The 26,008-nt window shown below is 43.8% G+C and overlaps 1 protein-coding gene across 2 annotated transcripts in view; it reads right to left on the bottom strand.

The window, feature by feature from the left end:
- Positions 1 to 72: 72 nt before the first annotated feature.
- Positions 73 to 26,008, bottom strand: part of MTMR10 (myotubularin related protein 10) — a 441,272-nt gene continuing 415,336 nt past the window's right edge. For both annotated transcript variants that reach the window (XM_086958381.1, XM_086958382.1), the window contains one exon: positions 73 to 3,080. In XM_086958381.1, the coding sequence (XP_086814507.1) occupies positions 2,484 to 3,080 (597 nt within the window). In that variant the 3' untranslated portion in view covers positions 73 to 2,483. The remainder of the gene's footprint in view (positions 3,081 to 26,008) is intronic.

Below are 26,008 nucleotides of genomic sequence, written 5' to 3'. Positions count from 1 at the left end.
ATTGGCGTGTGAATAGATCATATATATATATATATATATATATATATATATATATATATATAGTGATATATATTTTCATGTGATGCAAGGCACATGCTGCTTGTGGATAGGCAGCACATTCCCCAGAGTCACAATGTCAATGCACACTATTTTTTAAACTGGTGGTTCATATACAAGTTGTACTATCATGATTTAAAGATTAAGTGAAAGACTGACTTGATTAGGGCATACATGAACTATACTACAGCTCATGATTTGGCATTGCTAAATCTATATTCCTTTCATTGACAAACTGTGTTGCTCATATGAATATATTCATAAAGCAACATAACCATCTTGCAAGCTATACTTTGTTCCTGGATAGACTGAAGATAAAACATATCCAAGAAAAAGAGCTTAATTATAAGGGTTGAAGAATATGCTTATTAAAGTAAACACTCTTTTGAAACGTTTGCTTGACTATCAAAATGATATTCTAGTGCTATGTCAAAATTCGAAAAAAGTTATGAAAAAATATTCTTAATTTACAAATGCTTATACTCTAGAATAGGAATAGAGCTCAATTAATCAATTATCTGCATTTTCTCACCAAATTATACTTCTCAAAGTATATTTGGCTGTAGTGTGGAGTAAATAATGGTGCTGCCAGCAGCAACAATATAAGATTAATAATGATAATGTGAATGTTGGAGATGGGAAGCTTTGAGAAGGAAAAGGGGTTAACAACTGACAGGCAACAGTGCTTTTTACACTTTGACCTTAGCCGCCCCCTAAAAAAGGTCATAGTGATCTTGCCGCCCTTTGCATGAGAGAAATAATCATAGTTCCACCATCTACATCTATACTACTAATAGCAGTAGTGAGATAGTGGCCATTAGTTTAACCTTATACTTTGAATGACTATTTCTAGTTGGATGTGAAAACCAATTTTGCTGCCCAGGGCTTTAGGTACAAATGATGTAAGAGAATCCCATAAGAGTGGCTCATTTTATAATCAGGTGTGCATAAACATTATTTTGCTTATAGATTTCGGTTACAGTTCATACTCAGTAGAATAGTGCTGAAATTGTTTTAACATTTCAAAACAAAACAAATATCTTTCAATAACTGCCTAACAATCATAATTGTTCCGCGTACCTGAGGTTGATAACAGCAGCCTCCTTTTTGATATCGAAGTGGTAAAAATGGCAAGACATGCCATCCTATTGCTTTACAGAAAGCAACATGGCCATGAATTTGGTGTTTTGTTGTTTGCTTAAAGCGTTAAACTATGAAAGACAACTGTACAATACAAAGCAGGATTTCACATCTCATTCTAAAAACCTTATATCATTGCATTATATACAAATGGTAACATTACTTCATTTCTGTTAGAGGCACTTCTAATGCTATATTCAATTATCTACAACGAAGGATTTGAAGGTAACAGTGCACATCATATTTGTTTCTTTCCTATGACCCACCAGGGAGCTCATAATACACAATATAAAGATCCCTCTCTATAGGTGTGAACTTGCTCTGAACAGACACTTTAAGTAGCCACACCTGAAGAAAATGGAACAGATAAAAAGATAAATTTCAAAGTAAAAAATAATGATTCTCAGTTTGCCAACATAGTGCAAAATGTTCTTACCAAAAAAATGTAACACAAAGAATCACTGTGTCGTACTGTGTGTCAGAGCATATCATACTTCTTCACTTGGCAAGTAAGCTACACAATTCAAATAAAACTTGTGCTGTGATATGGATGCACTTAGCATGTGGCTGTGCTTTTCCAAATATTTGCATAATCATTTTAAAAATGTATATACAGTGATATGTAAAGTGGGAAAGCAGACTATGCACATTGATAACAGAAAATGCTTGCATCTACTGAGAAACGGAACATTTGCATGGTCCTACAAACTATTATATCAGTTATTAGAAAATCTACAGACAACATCTTTACAAAAATAGGAGAAATATATGTAAAACCCTTTAGCACTTTGAAAACTAAAGCTTATAATGCTACACAGAATAAAACCTTCTGCTTTGAGACTCAAAACTACCCTTTGAAATACTTACCGCGTACTTCAATAAATGTCAACTGCCTGTGGTTACTACTGTGTTCAGTCCAATAGGCAAATAAAAATACCTGTATTAAAAACACACTGCAAACAAGTAAATAATGCATCTTTTTAGAGGGTGTTAGTAGCTACTGTACTTGCCCAAACAGAAAGTTCTATTTTGTAGAATGTAGCAAAACTACAAAAAACTGTCAAAAAATAGCAGACATTTAAATGTCTATAGCAAACAAAAAAAATCTCCTTTTTAAATAATATAAGATCAATTCAGTTAGCTTTTACATACATGTGCAAAACTACGTTATTATTTTATAAAATATAGCTTTGAATGCAGCAGTTAGCATTGTTAATTTCAAGAGAACATCTTGGCCTACAGTTTTCTACATTTGTCTCCAACATAGGTGTCCCATTGCGGTCAGCTTAATCCTCATTTGCAAGTGTTTCAGTAGAAAGCCATATTTTGGCACCACTCAAAAATTTGCTTAAGGGCGTCCCCAAAATACTTCGCCGGCATAGGTTTCCCACAGGGGAAAATGGAAATGAGGAGGAAAGAATGTCCGTGTTTCCACAAGTGCCATTTAATCCATCAGCTCTAAAGTACATCCTGCTTTGTTCCATTTCAAGAGCTGTTGCAGGTAGTGGGCTGCTTCTGTATTGTCTAATATTTTTGTACAGCTTTTCAATCTCATCAGCCAGTAAAGATATTTTCTGAAAAGCAGTAATGAAGCCACCATTATTAATTTGAGCCTCTGGAACCCATCGGAGGTAGCATAATTTCCATAGTTTTATGTTTATTCCAAAAAGCTGTGGTAGTAGAACACCATGGAGATTCACTGGCTTTGTAAACCACTCTCTGAAATACTGGTCCATTTCGCTGACCTGTGTGCCATTTTGCAGAAGGAATTCTGGTTTGAGCTTTAGTATCAATGAATTCCGCCTTGGAAGAAATTCTTGTTCACTGATCATCCCATTTTTGAATGAAGGAGGCATTCCTCTTAATGTTGAGCTGTAGTTTTTCTGCAGAAAAAGCAAAAATAAGCATTAGAGAGATTCTTTTTTTCACCTTTAATGGCTACAAGAAAGAAATGATTGACTCCTAAAACTTAGAAATATAAGTAAAAGTGGCATAATGAATAGGAGTATGATGATTTAGGTAAAACTGTAAAGTCAAAGAAACCAATACCAACATGTGTCAAAACCAGGCAATTGTTTGTGCTTTATCTCAGAAATAGTACACAAGATTGGGGAATGGGAATAAAGATAAAGTAAACAACCTCATCTGTATCAATGAACAATAAAACAAGCCCGCCAGATAAGGAGGCCGATTTCCTAGTTAGAGATCACATTCGACTCCTGAACTGGTGTAACATAGAATGTACTCTGGTGTAAGGTAGGCATCTATCTCCAAGATCGAGAGAGGGGATACCTGCTATATAAAACACCAACAACTCCTCAATCTCATTACTGGGCAACTATGAATAAAAAGTACAATACTCAATCCATGGGTGCTTTGTTAACCTGGCTCATACTATGTCTTTTTTTAGTGGGAAAGAACAATAAGCCCAATTGTATGGGCTTTCACCTCTGCAACCATGCTAGTGGCTCTTTTACACATTTCATAACAATATTTGTTTCGTTTGTTTATTGTCATTGGGACAAGTGCAATGCCTACAGAATTTAAAAATGTATTCAGGTAAAATAATTTTTTTTTTTTTTTTACTAGATACAGATGTTTCCAGATAACAGTCTAAAACCAACAGGCATGTGGGCACTCTGGTCAAGGTTTCTGGTCTTACACAAGTTCTAGTAATACATACCTGTATGTTTCGCATGAAATCTGATGCCATTTGTTGTCTGGAGGTGCATGTTGCAGCATCTCTATGTGATTGTCACCATATTTGTGCCTGTGATCTTTCTTAAAGACGAATACACCCTTGTAGATAGTAAATTAAAGTCTTACAGAAAGGGATGCAATCTAACTCTTACTTCATTTAGCAGATAATATGCATACAACAGAATCAAGAACGAGCTTTCTTTCAGTAGGCAGTATAACTGTGATAGGCCTTTCTTCGAGGTAACAAAAATACATATTTTTTCAAATGCAGAAAATTATAGATGCTACATCTAATATTGAACAAGTATGATCAACGTGTAATGGTTACCAGTTAACTCCAGGCTTGAGTCCATCAACTCCATAAGCCAACCCATCGACTAGAAGTGGATCATAGTTAAAGGATCACAGTCTTCTGTGGCTCCCCAGTAGAAACTAGTCACATTTGATTTACTGAATCATCAGCGACATTGTTATAAGTTTAAATGAACAAGCTATACACCCCAATAGCTAAGAACAAAACATCACCCATGTATCAGAAATGAAATTAAAGTAATATGGTTTAAGAGAAGCTGTATTGGAAATCGAAACTGCTTACAGATATGATGGAAAAACTAACTAGAAAGAGGGAGTAAAAAGGTTTCTCGCAAGTCATTCACTTTTCACTTTAAGGATAGAAACAGAGTTGAAGTATAACAAAGCTGGGAAACTATTGGTGCAAAATTAAGATCATGTCTGATGGGTGTCTTATGTGGCAATGATTAGTGAAAATGAAGGGAAATGGTATAACTCCCAAAACAAAAAAATGCACCAGTTCCATTTGTTCTCTTTGTTTATAACCCAATGTACGCAACTCAGAACTCAAATGAAGGAATTGATTATAACATTATATTAACAAGGCTTAAGTGCCCTGTCTCTCAGTGTAACAGGCTGTCCAGTTGGATCAGCCTTATTAAAAAAACAAGCATTTGCAATGCAATAGGTCTCGCATTACTGAAAGTTTGAGCTATTGCTGTTGCAAATAATAATGCAACGCTAATAGCTCAAACTTTCAGTAATGTGAGACCTATTGCTTTGCAAATTCTTGTTTCCTCTCTCTTTGATACGTTTAGTCTCAGAAAAATCCTTGAGTGGAATAGCTACTCACACCTGACATGGGACCACTTTAAACCTAACTTGCACCACCATGTGCCCACCCACTACACATCAACCTGCAGTTCGTGTTTTACTTCACCGTGCACCCCTGATGTGCAGGGCACCAGTGGTACCTATGTGCACACCAACCTAGGCTCCCATTCATAGGGAATGGCACATCTGCACACAAACTGTGACTGCTGGTTGGTGTCCGTGGATGCTTGAAAGTTTGTGGCTGTACCCTTGTGTATCTGTATGTTTACAGGACAGCCATAAAAAGCCACAACTAAGTCAGTGCTGGTTAAGCTTTAGTTGTGTAGAGCGCTATATGCCAATATTAAGTTGCCTTCCAGCACTTATTCCGTGGGTGGAATAAGGTTTAAAACTTGTACTTTTGTGGCTGACGGAGGTTGGAAGACTTTGCCACAGTTAAAAGGCACCCTGAGGGCCGGCGTGGCAAAGCTATACGCAGCTGGCACATGCAGCAAAATGCCCCATCTTACTTTCAAGTCACAACACGGACAGGCACGCCGATTTACAAGAAACCGGACGCCCTCAGCTGAAGAGAACACAGGTAGCGAAGCTGCCGCTGATGGGGCAGCTGCCAGCATGGCCCTTGAACGCGGGCATGCCACTGATATCAACCGGTGAACAACGGCGTAGCTAGGGGGGGCGGTCCGCCCCTGGCGGCATTATTTTCGGGGCGGCGGTCACGCAGAACTGATGGCCCATGACTGTGGCCTTTATAATTTATTTGCGGACACCGACACAGTGTCCGCAAATAAATGATAAAGGCTGCCGTCATAGACCATCAGAGCCGCGCACCGCCGCGTATGTGAGTCCGACTCCCAGAGCCTTCAATCTTGCAGCGCGCGAAAGCGCTACCAATGATGGCTCTGGGAATCATTTTTGGCCAGCCCCCCTCTCCGCTGATTGCGTACCAGTGACGTGCACCACCACCTTGCGCAGGATGATCGGTTTACTTCAACTGTGACGAAGTGAAAATGAAGCAAAGTTAAAGCGGATTAGGGGCTCCCTGAAATTACTGCCGCCCGCTGTAGTTTGGCTATCCTCAACATACATGCTGCTGCCCTGTCGTGACGTGTGTATGTATGGGGCACGGCGGTAGGGGTCATGTTGTGCCTGTTGAGTCCGTGTCTTCAATCAAAAGCCACTGATAGCCAGCACGAGCGTGCGCACTCTGCATAGCTCCGATATTAAGTTAGTAGCTGGCGGCAATCATGACTGCGCAGCTCTCACGATGCACCTGCAGCTGAAGAGAACACCAGATCCTCAGGATCATTAGTCGAGTCATGCTTGGAGGTCCCGTTGCCGAGGGGCAGGGACTGGTGATGTACCTGCAGACTTCCATGCCTTACTAGCACCAAACTCTGCAGGTGACATGGTTTGGCGGCACCCGTTGGGACTTCACGGACACAAGGCACCCCTGTAATTAAGGTCATTTATAAGCATTTTAAGTTGCATAGGTGTTCTATCACTATTTTTATGTACTGGTTAAACTTAAATTTGAAAGTGTTAACTTATATGGTGTGTCAAGGTGCTTTTTAGTCTCTGCCACTAGGTTAATTTACGACTACTGCGGCGCAATCAGGTTGACGTGAGAGAGGGCTTGAGGTCAGTCAATCTTTGCAATCAGCACTTTTGGGCGCCGTGCAGCGGAGCTATCGCTGTCACGGGACCCACCTTTTACTCCACTTCTATCGAAGACGCACAGGCCGCTGGCCACGCCCACCTTTAGGCCACGCCCCTTCCCGCCCTCTCAGACCCTTACTTCAATGTGCAACTTCAGGACGCGCAGCGGACGAGCGCAGCGGGCGTGCCTAAGGCATACTTATTATATTCTATTTCCCAGCATGCCTTGTATCCTGATGCAGATAGAAAGTACAGGAAGTTTCAAAGTTCTCAGAGATTTTTAGCAGGTACCGAGAATGGAATGAAGTGAGAGCTTGCACTTGCTTTGAGGGATGGTGGAATTATGGGCCATGGGGCTGAGGGTTGGATATTATTGTAGCCATGAAATATTTTATTTGCACGTGTTTATTTTTAGGTAATGTCGGCTTTACAGTGCTTTGAAGCACTTGTGTGCTATTAGCACATGCACGACTCTGTCAGAAGTAAAATAATATAGCAAGCAATAACTTTTCTGTAATCCCAACCTCTATATTTATCAAACCACTAATAACATTGACATTCAGTGACTTATTTGTACAAATCAAACCCAAAAACCTTTATATAACATATATTTCCTTCAATTACTTTATTTCAAAACTATGTATAATGATGTTTTGTAGTGCGTCACAGACTGTATCAATATTACGTTTTTTGTATGTAGTTTCTTGATGAGTATTTTTATAGAGAAAGTGGCTATTTCCTTTGCAAGCTTCAGTGTATTTAGAAACACGCTACTAATCTGTGTCTAGCCTGCAAGACCCAGATTTGGTTCATATTAGGACCTCCACCACCATTCTTCTTTCCAAGGTCGAAATTCATTACCATGGAGGGCTGGTGGTACAAAAAAAAAAAAAACTTATGAGCGAACAGTGATGAAAACCACAGCAAACACAGAAACAACTACAATTGTGCGGTCACGCAGTTTGACTCTGCAGCGCTCTGCTCAATTTTCAGCTGCCTACCATTAGCACACTTTAGTTCGGTGAGTTTTTAAGAGTTTCTCATTGGTCAAACGGTTGTAATTTGTGATATTTATGTTTCCCTCGTCATCTTCATTACTTACTTTTGCTTGCAAGAAAATGTCACTCATAGCCGATGAAATGTCACTCATAATTTCACTGAAATTATGACTATGTCACATATACCAATCTGAAACCTTGGCAGCTATGTGATTCACCAGCATGACTAGTAGTGCTGGTGTTAATTTTCACTGTGTGTCCAGATGTTTTCAGGAGACAGTTAAAATGTCAAGATAACACAAGTGAATAATGTTCCTGCTGGAGGGAGATAAGCATTTTGTCTAGTGGCAGATCTCACTGATCATGAAGTAATGCAGAGGGTTCATGTGCCTGCAGCAAAGAATGTGTACCATGCAGTTCACTAAACTGCATTTTTATGTGGCTATCTCAGCGAGTTGCTGCATTTTGTCACAGAGCTCCTTTGGTTACTTGCAGTTCATAAGTTACAATCCTAATAGCACAATTACATACAAACTCCCATCAAGGAGCTGCATTTAAACTGCATTTTATACGTTACAACATTATTTTTCCCTCCAGTCTTTAATTATCCTAATGTTATTAAAGGGTTTTATTTGGATAGTAATTCATTCTTGGATGGGCACACACATAGCTAGGGGTCACAACCCAGGCTGGAAGGAACTGAATGTGGTGATGAGGAATTAGATTAATGAGGTTCAAAATATATGGTAACGGGATGGAATTATGGAGTATGTCTAACGTTAGGACGTAAAGCATGCCAAGAATGTCAGAACACAAGAGCAGTGTGCAATTTCTCTAAGTCACTAGGCCTTGTGTGAAATGAACTTCTATATATCAATAACAAGCTGGAGGTTTTTGGAGCGATAGAGCCAAGCTACACGGTTGACTTCATTGGGGGCTCGGGAGTAAATACGTCCTTTTTTCCGCAGCCCCCTCCCGCTATCAGCCATGGGCGGCAATCTGAGGGATAGCCCCGGGCGCCAGAAGCTCTAGCTAGTCACTGCCGGTGAACACACAGTGAATGTGCGCACCACGACTGCGTGTTCAACCGTCACACCTCTGTGGATGCCCTCAGGCACACCATAGGCGCAGCTGCGCGCCCCGCCGTTATATTGGTGTGAAGTAAACTTTCACAAGCGCCCTGCAGGGGGTGAAATTGCACTGTAAACAGCGAGGCGCGTTCCCTGTAAATTGCTCATCGTCTGGAGCCACACGGCAATGAACGCTCGCGCTGGTCTTTGGGGTAGTTTGTTTACGCAGGAGGTTAGTCCCGTATTTAATCATTTACCCAGACAGATGAGCGTGCGCACGCGCCCTCCCTCCCGTTTGTTCAAAGTCCAGAGCACACCTGGAGCCAGCGAGTTGCCTCCAATCGACTCCTCTGCAACTATAAAGGCTTTTACAAACTGTCAACCTTTAGCACGTGCATTAGAAGAGGGGTGTCTATCATGCCCCAGAGCTAAAAGGTTGGCCACCCCGTGTTGACGACTAAAGTACGTATGCGTGCTTGTGACAATTAACAAGAATGTACCCAAGAATCCGTCAAGACGTGAACTGACCAAAAGACTATTCCATCGGGACCTCTCCAACCCTGGACTTTGATTTAATAATACATAGCTCTCTGGAAGTTGTAGTCTTGGCTAATTTCAATTAAAATAATTGTTTTGATGAACATGATTTGATTAGTAGCAAAAAAGCCCAGGATGGAATTGGGGTGTCCTGTGACAAATGCAGTCTGGTCGCCCTACGCATGCTGATCAGAAGTGTAATAACAGTTTTTTAGGTTTCGCCTATTACCATTCGCTTGCGAATGGAATGGCGAAAATTCATGGGCTCGATCGAATAGTCAAACCACTGCGGTTTCCACTGCGGTTTCTTTGCAGTGCATGTGAGGTCACGTGACCACAAAAGCGGGTCACGTGACCACACACGCACGAGCATCTCCCTAATCCGCCTGCCCCCACCAGGCTCTCCCGCCCCCATCCGTAAAACTTACCCGCCCCCTTTGCTTGCCTACTTGTCTTTACATGCTTTAGAAACGAGCATCTCGCTAATCCGCCTCCCGCCCCCCCACCAGGCTCTCCCGCCCCCATCCGTAAAACTTACCCGCCCCCTTTGCTTGCCTACTTGTCTTTACATGCTTTAGAAACGAGCATCTCGCTAATCCGCATCCCGCCCCCCCACCAGGCTCTCCCGCACCCATCCGTAAGACTTACCCGCCCCCTTTGCTTGCCTACTTGTCTTTACATGCTTTAGAACATTGTACTCAGACGTACTTCCTTTGACATTGTTTGTTTTTGTTGTTTTATTCTTGGTTTCATTTTAGTTCATCGGTAGCCTTTATCCGTGGTGCTTTTGTCGTCCTTCTTTTGTGTTCATAAACGCCTCCTACCTTCCACTTCCTGTATGTGTTCAGCTGGAGTGACTGCGGTGTGCAAACTCTCGCGAGACCAGTTCGTTTTGGTGAGAGCTGTAGCTGTGCCGAGTCGGATGTTTCAAGCTCAGTGTTGCTGCTCGGCAGCAGCGTGTGTGCATCGCCTATGAAGTGCTGGCGGCAAATGCAGAATAACAGGAAGACAGGGGTTCTTTTAGACGCACTAGTGTGCTCAGTTCGTAGCAACTTGGGTGACCGCTATTGTGTTGAGAGGGACATTTAGTACCCTAGAGGTGCCCCGTCCCCGGTGCGCCGCCACCATGAGGGGTCTTTATAGGCGTGTCATGTGGGACTCGCAGGAGATTGGAATAATCATGTACTAAGGGCAGGCACCCACTTCAGGCTGTATTAGACACGTTATTTGGATTCAAAACAAAGAACTCATTCCTATTTTCCTACTAACAACAAATCTCATGATGTTTTCCCTTTGCATACTGGTAGTTGTAGTCCTCAAACAATCAAATGCTTGTAAAGCGCTCACCCGTAAGAGTCTCCAGGTGCTGGGTTCAATTTGTAATGGCTCCATTGTACAATCATCATAGTACAAGTCGAAAACAGGACTGCCAGAACTACTTACACCTGACACAGTTCAACTTGACGCCCTATGGCAGATCCTAAGTTTTCTTTCCAAAACCGTAAAATGTTATGTAGCGCGAACTCGACCGGAAGATATTGAAGCGCTTTACCTGAGCACCAATTACGTTACACCAGAACAAATTCATTTTTGATAGGCACTGGGAAATTAACTTATTTGCCCAGAATCACAGGGTGCAGAGCCAACGCCAGACACAAACCTGCTTCCCCAGTTCCAAAATCGGAAGGTCTGGCCGTTAAGCCACATCAATCTCTTTTTTCCACAACTGCAACTCCCGAAGAAAAGAGAGCTTTATTTGTCTGTTTGCAAAGGCAATAAAGGGCAGGAATCCATGTCAAATTTCCTCCTAAACAGTCTTCAGAAAAGCTCTTGCAATTAGTTGAATGACTTCTAATTAGGCTTTCAAAAGCACATCAGGTCTTTACTTCTGAGAGTCGAGGACGGGAGAAAAAGACACCCCCGGCATGTATTTTTGTCTGTAATTGTGTCTGTAACAAATCTATAGGGAGAGGGCCCTTTGATGTTAGCTGTCATTCAAAACTGGGCAGGGCGCTTTAATGAAATAAGGCGAAGGTAAATTACAAACTTTGAAGTGCTTTTTTGTTAAATGTGAAGTGCTTTTTTGTTAAATGTGCTGTCAGACGGCGGAGCAGGGGATCCTGCTTCATAGAGTCTTAAAACTTAACATCAAGACATCAAAGCACGTGATTAATAGGCAGCACTATTCATGTGTTTCTGCCTTTGAGGCAGGCCTGCCTTGCTCGTTGTCGCTGACTAATTTATGCCTTGCGCGCACTTGTTGTTACTAGTCATGCTGCCAGGAGGCAAAGGGAAGTGACGCTGTACACGAGAACGCCAGTGAGCAGAACCGAAGAATGAAAAACAAGCACTGGCGTTGCCAATAGGTTTCGCATTTGGAAAGTTGGAGCTATTGGTTTTGTAAATGACATTTTATATTTATATATCGTTATTGGCATTGTCACTAACAATATATAAATATACAATGTCATTTACAAAACCAATAGCTCCAACTTTCCAAATGCGAAACCTATTGGCAACGCCAGTGCTTGTTTAGCATGCTGCTGTCAGTTGAGATGTGGGTGCCCCATATTGCAAGCCACTTCCCACCACAAGTACCCGGTGTAGTACTAGGCTAAAAATACTGGCCTGTCAGATAAAAAAGCCCTACCCCCTTTGTACTGACATCACCTTCCAGATAGTCAACACGATGCAGCTTTCACCCTCTAAAGTCAGTGTTACTTCACAGAGTGGGTTCCTGTTAAGTAGGCATACGCGCGCGCTCACCAATAACTACAGTCTAATACCCAAAGACTGCGGACAGTCTCCAGCTAATGAATGGCTTGACGATTCTGTCAGGTGATGGGCCTCTCACGCTACAGAACTAGACAGAAAACAACTACACACTCAGTATGAGAGGAGGTTTTGGCACTCTTAAAGTTGAGTTCTGATGGAGTTGGTGACATGAATTTCTGAACCGACTCAACATCACTTTGCTTTTCACTGGTTGGGGTTATGCATACTGCCTCCTTCAGTTAGGCAATTTGTACTACAGCCTGCCCAAGATTGGAGGTTTGGTGTGCTAGAAACCCTGTCCTCACCCAGAAAAGACACTTTAAGCCGTGGATGCTTTAACAGACTGTGACGAATACCAAAAAAGAGCTGCTCTAATCAGTAAGACTGAGCACTTAGAACAACATATCAAAGGAATATGCCTAAACTGATAAAGTTGTCAAAGCAGTGAATGGCTCAGACGGAAGAAAAACTAATTTCAACCGGAGTTTTGCTACTTAATAGCTATTTATTCATTTAATGAAAAAAATGCAATACATGAATTTCAAACAGGTTTTACATACATTAAATAAAGTTGAATTGGACACAACACAATAAAATTACACACACATTTACACTAGTCAACATATCACAGTCATTCAGCTCACATACATACACTCATACAAGACTCGACACAACCTGGGGTGGCGGATGTGCCAGTGTGAGGAAGTAAAACAAAACAGGACTGCTCTGTAAATCAAACGAATGTTACAAAAATATTTTCTCAAAGGAAATAGTACACTCCAATAATCTAGTAACAATGACAATTGTCAGCAAACATTTCATCAACAATGTGTACTTTACAATAAAACTCGAGTGTAGTATCACTCAACACTTGGGTTAAGAGCAGATCCTTAGACAGAGGCCTACGAGTTTCGAATCCCTACAGATCACAAATGTGATTCTCCTCAGGGCCAGAAAATTTCTGAAAAACAGAAGACAGAGTCAGCTTATTCCCAAAAATTTAAGAAAACTAGTGGGTGAAAACCACCATGATTCCAAACAGCTTACCCTCCTTGTATGTAGGACGAAAATAATGTAGTGAGACAGACTCCTGCAAAGATAGAACAGGAAAGATGGAGAAGAATAATTTAGTATTCCTGTATTAATGAATTGATGGTAAGTATTCTAAAATGAAGGGGAATTGAAACTACCTATCAATGAAAACAGTAGGTCCACGGCGGAGCCATATATTTTATAAAAAGCGAGGGAGACCTGCAAGAGAAATGATGTGTTGAAACCCTAGCTCTACCAAAAAATTCTTTTGATTGGTGCTCATTTGGACAAAGGTAAGAATCGAGCCTTACCGGAAACTTCTGTAGAACAATCTTTTAATGAAGAGGGTGGTGCCGAAAAATGAACAGGCAGCTTTTTACACACGCTGAAATCATGAAAAAATATGCTTTGATTGAAAATGAACAGCTCAGCAGAGGGCAACCTCTTATGTAGAACAGTAAAACAATTGTATGTCTTACCGTGGGACTTGTACGTGGTCTCTTTAATAAGCGCGATGGATCAGTCCGAAAATGCTGGGTGTTTGGTCGAATCTCCAATATCAAGGTAACCGGGTATACATCGTTTTTCAAAAAGAGTTCCTGTAATACCAATTGAATATCACTTAGCCGTTATAGGTCTAAATGAACTATCTGTAAATTATAAACTTTGAAATATACCTTTTCAGTAGCCGTTACCCAGAAGGACTTGCCCTTTGTTTCTTGGGCCCAAGATTCTTGTCTCATGCCTGTTAACAATACGACACATTGTGTCTTTAAGAATCTCTACACCACTCCCGCCTATGGGCGGGCTTTACTGAACCGGGTTGTACATAACCCGGGGATTCCATAGGCTAGCAGCATTCATCCACGGCGCCTGCGTGGGAGACCAGTGCTCTGCCAACGCTGTCCGATAACGCTGCTCGAGACGCTTTTCCTGGTAAGATACCCGCTTTTCCGCTGTTTACAGAACGGATATCTCTTCTCTTACCATTGGATATTCCCTGTCTGTAATGTGTGTTTTTTATGCCCCCCTGACTTTAGCAGTTCACTCAGGAGTTCGTGTTCCGTCATATTGCATTAAGACTCCAAAAACTCTCATTTCTGCGCATGTCAGCCGGATCAGTGCACCGGACCACGCTGATTAGGTATACCGTTCGATCTTAACTAATTCGAGTCCTCTTTACCCGCATTTTTTTTGCCACTATGGCTAAGTGATGTTCAATTGGTATTACAGGAACTCTTTTTGAAAAACGATGTATACCCGGTTACCTTGATATTGGAGATTCGACCAAACACCTGGCATTTTCGGACTGATCCACTGCGCTTATTAAAGAGACCACGTACAAGTCCCACGGTAATACATACGATTGTTTTACTGTTCTACATAAGAGGTTGCCCTCTCCTGAGCTGTTCAGTTTCAATCAAAGCATATTTTTTCATGATTTCAGCGTGTGTAAGAAGCTGCCTGTTGATTTTTCGGCACCACCATCTTCATTAAAAGATCGTTCTACAGAAGTTTCCGGTAAGGCTTGATTCTTACCTTTGTCCAAACGAGCACCAAACAAAAAAATTTTTTGGTAGAGCTAGGGTTTCAACACATCATTTCTCTTGCAGGTCTCCCTCTCTTTTTATAAAATATATGGCTACGCCGTGGACCTACTGTTTTCATTGATAGGCAATTTCAATTCCCCTTCATTTTAGAATACTTACTATCAATTAATTAATACAGGAATACTCAATTATTCTTCTCCATCTTTCCTGTTCTATCTTTGCAGGAGTCTGTCAGACCACATTATTTTCGTCCTACATACAAGGAGGGTAAGCTGTTTGGAATCATGGTGGTTTTCACCCACTAGTTTTCTTAAATTTTTGGGAATAAGCGGACACGTAGACTCTGTCTTCTGTTTTTCTGAAATTTTCTGGCCCTGAGGAGAATCCCATTTGTGATCTGTAGGGATTCGAAACGCGTAGACCTCTGTCTAAGGATCTGCTCTTATAAACCCAAGTGTTGAGTGATACTACACTCGAGGTTTATTGTAAAGTACACATTGTTGATGAAATGTTTGCTGACAATTGTCATTGTTACTAAATTATTGGAGTGTACTATTTCCTTAGAGAAAATATTTTTGTAACATTCGTTTGATTTACAGAGCAATCCTGTTTGGTTTTACTTCCTCACATTGGCACATCCGCCACCCCAGGTTGTGTTGAGTCTTGTATGAGTATGTATGTGAGCTGAATGACTGTGATATGTTTGACTAGTGTAAAAGTGTGTGTAATTTTATTGTGTTGTGTCCAATTCAACTTTATTTAATGTATGTAAAACCTGTTGGGAATTCATGTATTTCATTTTGTTCATTAAATGAATAAATAGCTATTAAGTAGCAAAACTCCGGTTGAAATTAGTTTTTCTTCCGTCGGAGCCATTCAAAGCTTTGACAACTTTATCAGTTTAGGCATATTCCTTTGTTATGTTGTTAACAGACTGAGCAGAGCTCACCGGTGGGGAGGGAAGCACATGCTCGGAGCCTCTCAGATGCTTCTCTAGCTCACGTAGAAATCCCTGTGAAAAGGCATTGCTTGGAGTTTGGTTTTGGAAAGGCTGGGCCTTCCCTGGACAGAGGACAATGCAGCCTTGCCCGGGAGTGAAGGGAGCCCTCGGCCTTTTGTTGTCATGCATATCTCGCCCGGTGGGAGTCTGTTGGCTGCCATTGCCCTGCCTCTGTCCTGTGCAGGGTTTCGCATACCCCAGTCCGCCCCTTCTCCTCAACAATCTGTACATAGAGGACCCGTGCCATATACACTAGCTTTTTGTGCAAGGAAGGGGTTTGGCCCATCGAGGTTCAGGAGGGAGGGTAGGGCCGATTGAGCAAACAAAGAAAATGTACCACAACCTCCAATATTTTGAAAAATTATTTAAACAGAATAAACGGAAATCAATACGTGTATCCTAGCCATCTATTTAGGCTAATTAGTTTTAATTATTCAACATATTAGAAAAGAGGGACATGTAATCACTCAACAGAGAGTCCATTTTAGTGAAGTTACACTAGCAATACATACAGACAAAAAAGATAATTGCCACAAATTAATTGCACGAATACATGTAACTAATATTACAAAAAATCACAAATCATTTACAAAAAATTAATGAAACGTAAAATCACGGTAACATTGGAAATACAATACACAGTGAGACAATTAGAATATGAAGAAATAGAATCAGTTTTGCATAATAAACAATTCGTTATTTAGCAAAAAACGCTATATACAATAGCAACTACAAAATTTACGCAGGGTGTCCTCTTGACAAGATTCAGGCTATACTCAATATTAGTGCCGACGCGTTTCAAGTACCGGTTTTTTCAATTACCGGACTCTCATCAGGGCAGGATAAGTCTTTACGTGATAAACCAACTGGTCATTGACCAACGGTAAGCTAAGGGCCTTCTAATGTGCGTTCATGCGGTACTCGCCTACAAAGGGCTGACATCGGGCGTGTGTTCTCCACTCTTATAATGCATGCGGATGCAGTCGTGGCATATTTAAAATTTGAAAAAATCACTGGTTTATGCAGGGGAGCCACAGTTTGAAATTGCGCGGTTAGGCGCCGGTAGAAGGATCTTCTACTTCAGTATCCGAAAGGAAAAATTACACCCACGGCCAGCGTGGAGAGCCTCCACGCTGGCCGTGGGTGTAATTTTTCCTTTCGGATACTGAAGTAGAAGATCCTTCTACCGGCGCCTAACCGCGCAATTTCAAACTGTGGCTCCCCTGCATAAACCAGTGATTTTTTCAAATTTTAAATATGCCACGACTGCATCCGCATGCATTATAAGAGTGGAGAACACACGCCCGATGTCAGCCCTTTGTAGGCGAGTACCGCATGAACGCACATTAGAAGGCCCTTAGCTTACCGTTGGTCAATGACCAGTTGGTTTATCACGTAAAGACTTATCCTGCCCTGATGAGAGTCCGGTAATTGAAAAAACCGGTACTTGAAACGCGTCGGCACTAATATTGAGTATAGCCTGAATCTTGTCAAGAGGACACCCTGCGTAAATTTTGTAGTTGCTATTGTATATAGCGTTTTTTGCTAAATAACGAATTGTTTATTATGCAAAACTGATTCTATTTCTTCATATTCTAATTGTCTCACTGTGTATTGTATTTCCAATGTTACCGTGATTTTACGTTTCATTAATTTTTTGTAAATGATTTGTGATTTTTTGTAATATTAGTTACATGTATTCGTGCAATTAATTTGTGGCAATTATCTTTTTTGTCTGTATGTATTGCTAGTGTAACTTCACTAAAATGGACTCTCTGTTGAGTGATTACATGTCCCTCTTTTCTAATATGTTGAATAATTAAAACTAATTAGCCTAAATAGATGGCTAGGATATACACTAGCTGGCATCCCTGCGCACTGTAACATTTATATAGCGCTTAAGCGCGATAACATTTATATAGCGCTCACAAATATGTGGGGCGCAGATGAACTGTCCGCAACCAAGTATTAATCGGAATGAACCAGACAGCTGACTTCTCGCTACCCTCACTCAACCCGCTCGAAAAGAAGGAATAAAAAACTAAAATCAACGTTCATTTCTCTTACAACCTGTGTGCCGGCATCAATAACATCTGCTTTCATTCTCCCCGCTGGGGGGAGCTCTGCAAGGGAGGCAACAGGGCAGGGGACTTTTGAAAACTTGCACCAACTATCAGAAAGGTTCGCCCCATTGGCAAAGAATATTCAGCACTAGCCCTCCTTCAAAGCACTTGGCAAAAAAACGCAAGTAACTTAACAGCATAAACCACACCAGCAGACTTACATACGTCGGTCCTGCGGGTTCAACTGCAGGGGCATAACCAGAGACAATCCGAAGTAGCTGCCGGGGTCGCCATCAGGTGCCAGGAAGGGAATCCGGGGATGCTCTTTGAGGTAGGTAGCTTCTGATGCAATACAAACAAAACTAGCAACAGCAGAAGGAAACGAGTGGTGCGTGCGAGCAGCCCAGCCCTCTTTCCTTCTTTCATTTAGTTGCTTCCATGTGAAATGGATCCAAAAACTAAGACGCCTGCGAGTCGTGCGGGCGTGCGCCACAGCGAGACATGTGGTTTCAATTATCGCGCCCGTGTCTGGGCACGATAATTGATACCACATGTCAGCAATGCGCGAAATAGACACCAATAGGCCATGGGGGTGCAATCGCCCACCTTTGGCCAATTGCGTGCTGTCTTTTATAAAAAGCCGCACACAAAGACCAATAGCCTGGCCCAAAAGGAAAAGCACAAGCACAAGTGTGTGCGATTACTAGACCCGTTTACAAACCCCCTACAAAAAGTCTCTTGCGGGGCGCAAGCAGTGCTGTGCACTGCACCACTAGGCAAGATACCTAAAAAGTGGAGTATTTAGGACAGTTACAAACCTTTAATCTTCAATAGCATCAGGCCCAGATAGCTTTAAGAAGACATTATTTAAGTAGTTCTATTCTTCCATGGAAAGACCCTGAACTACGCAGATCTTAAACGGTCCATCTCATTATTAAATGTAGATGTGAAGATATTTCCCAAGTTTTTAGAGGCTCGTCTTGATGAAACTGAATTATGAAGATCCCTCATGACTCTATAACTGCCTTGAGGGAATCATACCCTACATTCAGACTACAATGCTCAGTACGACTGAATTAAAAAGTTTCCCAATTGTGGTCCATCAAAACTAATGAGACTACCTGATCAAGTAGCAGACCTTTGTTAAAGCACTAGAATCCTATTTCCCATTAGGTTCCCATTGCAGTTTGCAATTCACCAGTAAGTGATCTGACATCTGGACTCTACGTTCCACCGCCCTTAAACGTCTATTAATTAATGTAAATTTCAGTAAGCTGAGATCAACCCCAGGCGTCAATTAAGCCCATGTCTGCTCACTGCTTCCCTTTTCTTAATAAAGCTATGATGCTCTGTAGCAGATTTATCGTATTATTATTCAGCTCTAAAATCCAGTCCCATGTTACAATTTCATGGCTAGTAGCGAATAATAGGATACTTAGCCAAGTACAGCTAATGAATTCTAATTATGGGCATGAATAGAAGCCACCTATATGCTCTTACCTTGAAATACCTAATTCATTACAATCCTCCTGCTTTCTTTGTCCACCTGTAAATTCCAAAGTGGAAAACTACAGTACATAGTCAATAGTATGCTCATGAAACCCTTTTGTGATGGACCTGTGGCAAAACATTTATTTGTAAAGACCTACAAGATATTCACCATTAATGCTTCTGTTAGGTTAAGTAGTTCATCTTTTCATAGACCCAATTGGTGCAAAATCCACCCTCTAGGTAGCTACTGTCCTATATCAATCTACTGTACACCTGCACGAGGCAAGAACTGGATGTGGCGTCCTGCATATCCCCATCAGGCTCAACAATGGGACAATGTCAGATTTGCTCAGTTCCACAGTGATGTTAAGTAAAGAAGGTGTGCAGTGACTGGTCTACTGTGTTGGATGCAACCAGGACCCCCACAGCCACGGCCCGTACCCGAATCAATAAAACTTAAATTCCCTCTGACAATGTATCTTCAGCACAACACTCGAGACCTGTGGTATGCTACCTCAAAGAGCATTACAGAAGGTAAGAAACTATTCCTTCTGATGGATACTTTTACCTAGATACCTTACCTTACAATAGATATCAAAGCCCAAGGGTTTGAGAGAATAGGGAGTGGATTCAAACCACAAGTCTTTCAGAACTGAGAGGGTGAGTGTCCTTCCTGTTGTACTGGTCAAATGTCACGCCTCATGAACATACACACTAATGCTCACATCACAGCCTGGCAAATATCCAGCACAGCACAGGCATTGCTTACACCAATGCAGTGGCAGCGGCCTTGGCCCTCGTAGAATGGGCTCTCAGACCTTTCATGGGGTTCCTTCTTGCCAGTATGTAGCAGATCTTGATGTAGAGAACTAGGCACCTCAACACTGTCCACTTCTTCACAGGCTTCGCTTTGATTGTTACAGAAAATTCCACAAAAAACTGATTGTCCACTCAATGCCCCTTGATACGATAAATGTAAAAATTTAAAGCACTTTCGGGGTCCAGCTAATGGAGACTCTCCTCTTTCAAGTCGACAGGGGAGCAAAGAACACATGTAGAGTGATCGGCAGCCCGACATGAAAGAGAATCACAATGCGAGACAAAAAGGTCGCTTGAGTCCTCAGCAGGAATTTGTCCAGATAGCAGAAGGTGTAGGGCATTTGCATTTGAAGTGCCTGTAATTCACTCACACGATCAGTTTATGCAACTGCAATGATAGACAGTTTTCGGAGTCGAAAAATGCAGAGAGCAACTATTCATTGAGGAATAAGAAGACCTAGTTAAGATTCCACTGGGGCATCACAAGTGGTTTGGAAGGGAATACATTTGTCAAACTCTTACTAAAGACAAACAAACAAAACAACACTTACAACGGCTATGTTTTTATGCGGCAGTTCCATGGGCACTGCAGCAAGTCACAACTTTTTTCAGCCCTCAGCATATATACATTTCGGGGAAAGCATCTGGCAAAAAGGATTGAAATCCACCACTTCAGACTGCAAATCAACTGCAATTAATTGCTGTTGTTAATCTTCATGAATGGAGGTGTAAGTTGCAAACGTTTGGATGAAGGACCCCTAGCTGTTCTCCAGACGCGCTGGATGATCGAGAAGACAGATGCTCATACTAAAAAGGTCCAGGTAACACACTCTTCTGGCCCCATCTGTGACAATTTGGATTCCTTTGCTTGATCGCTCTCATTCAGAACTCGGGCAGGAGAGGTAACGGGAGGACAGCACATAGGAATCTCTTGTCCCATTCCAGCCAGAAGGCATCCTCAATAGAGTGCTCTCGCAAAAACTCCAATGTACAAAACTGTTGACAATGTGTGTTTAATGACTTAGCAATGGCTCTCCTAAATAGTCGAAAGTGATCTGCACCAGCTCAGGATGCAGATGCTGCAAGTGGTCTGCTAGGTGAAGGATAATCAATTTGTCCAATCTTTCGTTCAGGGACCCTGCCAGTTAGTTTGCAACCTGAAAGATGTTCGGCTGCTCCAGTAGCTTCCACAGCCACAAAGACTAGTGGCACAAGCCCAGGACCACTCTCCGCCCTGAATGTTGCAGTACCATATGACGGTAGTGTTGTCTTTGAGAACGTGCACCAGCTTCTTCTGATGAATGGCACGAAGGCCTTGAGTGCTAAACAGATGGCCGATAGCTGCAGCATGTTGAAATCTCGCGGGACCCTTTCGCTGGAGATCAGAGGACTCCGACCACTACACATCCCAGATGTCCTCTTCAACCATGATGCGATGTAATCAGTACCACTGTCCGCTCTATGCAGGGAAGAGAGAGTGTGCTACCGGAAGACAAATTAGGACTGGTCACCCACCACTTCAGATCTTGGGCCGCTGCCTCCGACACCTGCATGGTGTTGAAAAAGCAGCCTTGCTGCTGATTCTACTGGGATTTCAAGTTCCAGTGAAGGGCATGCATGCGACATCTGACAAAAGTGGATGCATGAGGCCAAGACATCTCTGAGCCACACTCATCGGAATTCAGGATCAAGCATGAAATAACAAGACCCTAGGCCCAATGTCCCAGAGTCAGTGCGATGGAGGAAATGCCTTGAAGAGTGCCCCCAATGAATGGAAGCCTCTATAATGGAATTCGCTGGAAATATGGCTTGTCTCCGGTAACCCCAATGAAGTTAGAGCGACCGTCAGCCAGAAGTAGTCCATCACTGACTGCAGCAAACTCACCTTCAGCAGTCATGAGTTATGGGAATACTGGAACATCCAGCCTCAGAAGATGAGCAGCCCAAGTGCACCACCCAGTCTACTCTGTTCGCATCAGATGGGTTCTGAGCTAATATGAAAACCTTGAATTTGTTATTCCACACAGTAGTATTTAGAGGAAGAAGATCCAATAAAGGTTTGAGTGCCCTGGTCATTTTTCAGAAGAAGGAAGTTCTGCAAATAACAGCCTTCGCCTCTTTCAGTCTGGAACCCAATTAATTGCACCTTGGGAGAGTAAGAGATGCACCTCCAGAAGGAGGATGGACAGATCCTCCTGCAATATTTGTGCTGGTATGTGAGGAATGTTGTGTGAGGAGGAGAGAAGGGTAGTGTATAGGCCTTTGTGACCAATCTGCAAGCCTATCGGTTGAACGTGATGGCTCTCCAACCTGGGAGGAAGCACCAAATCTTGACCCCCCCCCATGTGAGGCACTGAGGGCAAACTAAAGCGCTTGTTGGTTAATGTAGCAGGGGAATGGGAGTTAGATGACTGGTACCCCTACTGGCCTGTGCAATGTCTGCTTGTGTCGCCTTTGTGGCTCTGAAAGCGCTATATTGTCTGTTTCATCACTGGTCATCTACAGACCACCGGGACCACGCACACAATTCAGCGAAGACATCGCAGACTTCATCAGCCCTCACGCCCTTCCCTCCGTCGACTACATCCTCCTAGGGGACCTCAACTTCCACCTGGAGAACAACAACGACAGAAACACCACCGCCCTGCTGGACAACCTCGCCAACCTCGGACTCAAGCAACTGGTGAACACCCCCACCCACTACTCCGGCCACACGCTTGACCCCGTCTTCTTATCCAGCAGGCACATCTCCTTCAGCCACGCCACCGGACTCCACTGGACCGACCACCGCTGCGTCCACTTCAGCTTCAGAAGAACCACGACCCACCACCACCCGCAACAGGTTCCCCGCCGAAGCAAGATCACCGCCGAGCAGCTCACCGCCTCCCTCAGCCAGAACACTCCCACCAACACAACGGACCCCAAGGAAGCAGCCAGCAACCTCACCAAGTGGCTGACCGCCAGCACCGATGACCTCGCCCCACTAAAGAACCCTCCCAGCAGACCCGGCAGCAAGAAAACCCCCTGGTTCACCGACTAACTCAAGGAATCCAAGAAGAACTGCCGCACCCTCGAGAAAGCCTGGCGGCTCGACCAGACCACAGACAACACCATCAACTGATCCGCGCCACCAAGAAAACGGCAATCAAAGAACGACTGGACAACAACGCCCACGACAGCAAGGAACTCTTCAGCATCGTCAAAGTTCTCCAACCCCAGCGCCGGAAACAACGACATCACTTCCTTGCAAGACCTCTGCAACTCACTCGCCTCGTTCTTCCACCGCAAGATCGCCGACATACACAACAGCTTCGACGCACAGACCACGCACCCTACCACCGATCCAACGCCCGCCACCACCACCCTCTGCAACTGGACCCCGATCAGCACCGAAGACACCACCCGCACGATGAACTCCATCCACTCCGGATCACCAACCGACCCATGCCCACACCACATCTTCAACAAAGCCGACGCCACCATCGCACCCCATCTCCGAGACATCATCAACTCCTCCTTCCACACCGCCACCTTCCCGGAGAGCTGGAAGCACGCCGAGCTGACCGCCCTCCTGAAGAAACCAACGGCAGACCCCACCGACCTCAAGAACTACCGTCCCATCTCGCTTCTTCCCTTCCCAGCCAAAGTCATCGAGAAGACAGTCAACAGACAACTTTCCGCCTTCCTCAAGACGAACGGATCCCTCGACCCCTCGCAGTCCGGGTTTCGGGCCAACCACAGCACCGAGACCGCCCTTATCGCAGCCACCGACGACATCAGAACCCTGATCGACAACGGGGAAACAGCGGCCCTCATCCTCCTGGACCTCTCGGCGGCGTTCGACACCGTCTGCCACCGCACCCTAGTGAAGCGCCTCAGCAACATCGGAATCCGAGAGAAAGCACTGGAGTGGATCATCTCGTTCCTCGCCGGAAGAACTCAGAGAGTCTGCCTCCCTCCGTTCAGATCCGAGGCCACCAAAGTCATCTGCGGCGTACCACAAGGCTCTTCGGTCAGTCCAACCCTCTTCAACGTCTACATGAGCCCCATCGCAGCAATCGCACGCCAACACAACCTCAACATCATCTCCTACGCCGACACCCAGCTGATCCTCTCCCTCACCAACGACCCCACCACAGCCAGAGCCAACCTACACGAAGGGATGAAAGACGTCGCCGACTGGATGAGGAACAGCCTCCTTAAACTGAACTCAGACAAGACGGAAGTCCTCATCCTAGGATCATCACCCTCCGCCTGGGACGACTCCTGTTGGCCCCCGGCCCTGGGCATAGCTCCCAAACCCACAGACCACGCACGCAACCTGGGCTTCATCCTGGACTCCTCCCTGTCGATGACCAGACAAGTCAACGCAGTCTCATCTTCATGCTTCAACACCCTGCGCATGCTCCGCAAGATCTTCAGATGGATCCCCACTGAAACCAGGAAGACCGTCACCCAGGCACTCGTCACCAGCCGACTGGACTACGGGAACACCCTCTACGCCGGAACCACAGCCAAACTTCAAAAAAGACTCCAACGCATCCAGAACGCCTCCGCACGACTCATCCTGGACATCCCCCGACACAGCCACATCACCGGACACCTGAGAGACCTGCACTGGCTCCCCGTCAGCAAGAGAATCACGTTCAGACTCCTCACCCACGCACACAAGACTCTCCACGACCTGGGCCCCAAGTACCTCAACGACCGCATGACCTTCTACACGCCCACCCGCCAGCTACGATCGACCAGCCACGCCCTCGTCACCGTACCACGCATCCGCAGAGCCACCGCCGGAGGAAGATCCTTCTCCTACCTGGCAGCCAAGACCTGGAACTCCCTACCCACCCACCTTCCACAAACCCAAGACCATCTCTCCTTCAGGAAGCAGCTCAAGACCTGGCTGTTCGAGCAGTAACATACCCCTCTCCCCCAGCGCCTTGAGACCCTCATGGGTGAGTAGCGCGCTTTACAAATGCCGTGATTGATTGATTGATTGATTGGTCAGAAACCCAGTCACTGCCAATAGGCTATCGCTTTGGAGCAGCACCTAAATTTGCGGAACTGATGATGAAATTGCTTTGCAGGGATCAATAGTCCCAAGGAACATGCTGTGGCTTTACTATTGATAAAACTTTTCAGTCTGCCTTTTCCTAAGAGGTGTCACTGATCCAAGGGCATGTCCATCACATTGCCAGAAAATCCAGTTGACCTCATCCACACATGTCTTCAGGGCACGACACTGGTACAAGTCCCACATTGGTTTTTTATGCTAGCACTTGGACTTTGACTTACCCATAGACTTCGAATGGGAAGTGGAGCATTGTGGGAAAGGCCCCATGACTGGGACTGGGTCCCCTACTAAGAGCAGGGCTGGTGCATAGATCACAACTTCTGGAATTCAGAGGTGTACAACTGATGGACTTGAATCGCCTTTGGATGCATTTGTCACACTATTGTGAATCGAGGGCAGAGCCTGAGCATCAAAGGTGTACCTCATAGTCCACAATTGATATTTGCTTTCTGCAGTAAAAGCACGGCTTGAAATCTGCAGTTGTTGTGGGGAGACATTGATTCTAAATACATGGTAGAAGAGTTGTTTGGAGTTGTTGGAAAAACTGACAAAGGTGGGAGCAGAGCTCCAGATCCTTGACGGAAGGTGAGAAATAAAGTAATTGATGTCAGTGCATGAGTGATGCTATATAGTGTTTTGCCTCATTGGTTCTGTGGCGTTAAGAAGTCGGCAGGGAGCCAAATGACACCATCTCTCGCACATGGGATAATTCCTGTAAAATTCTCAAGATCCAGTCTGGTGCCTCGGGAATATTCTAAGGTAAGGGATCTTCGGTTAGAATTGTTCATCAGAAATATATACTCTGACAGGGCAGCAGCTTACCCCATGCTGGGATCTGATTTTTTTTTTTATATTGGCGTAAGATATTCCTACTGAGTGGGTAGTGCATGTCACAACTGTTATAGAGAACCTTTTACT

Source organism: Lissotriton vulgaris, chromosome 2_1, assembly GCF_964263255.1.
Source record: "Lissotriton vulgaris chromosome 2_1, aLisVul1.2, whole genome shotgun sequence".
In the NCBI taxonomy this organism is placed as follows: domain Eukaryota; kingdom Metazoa; phylum Chordata; class Amphibia; order Caudata; family Salamandridae; genus Lissotriton; species Lissotriton vulgaris.
Note: the sequence above shows the minus strand (reverse complement) of the source record. Positions and strands in the feature narration are given on the sequence as shown.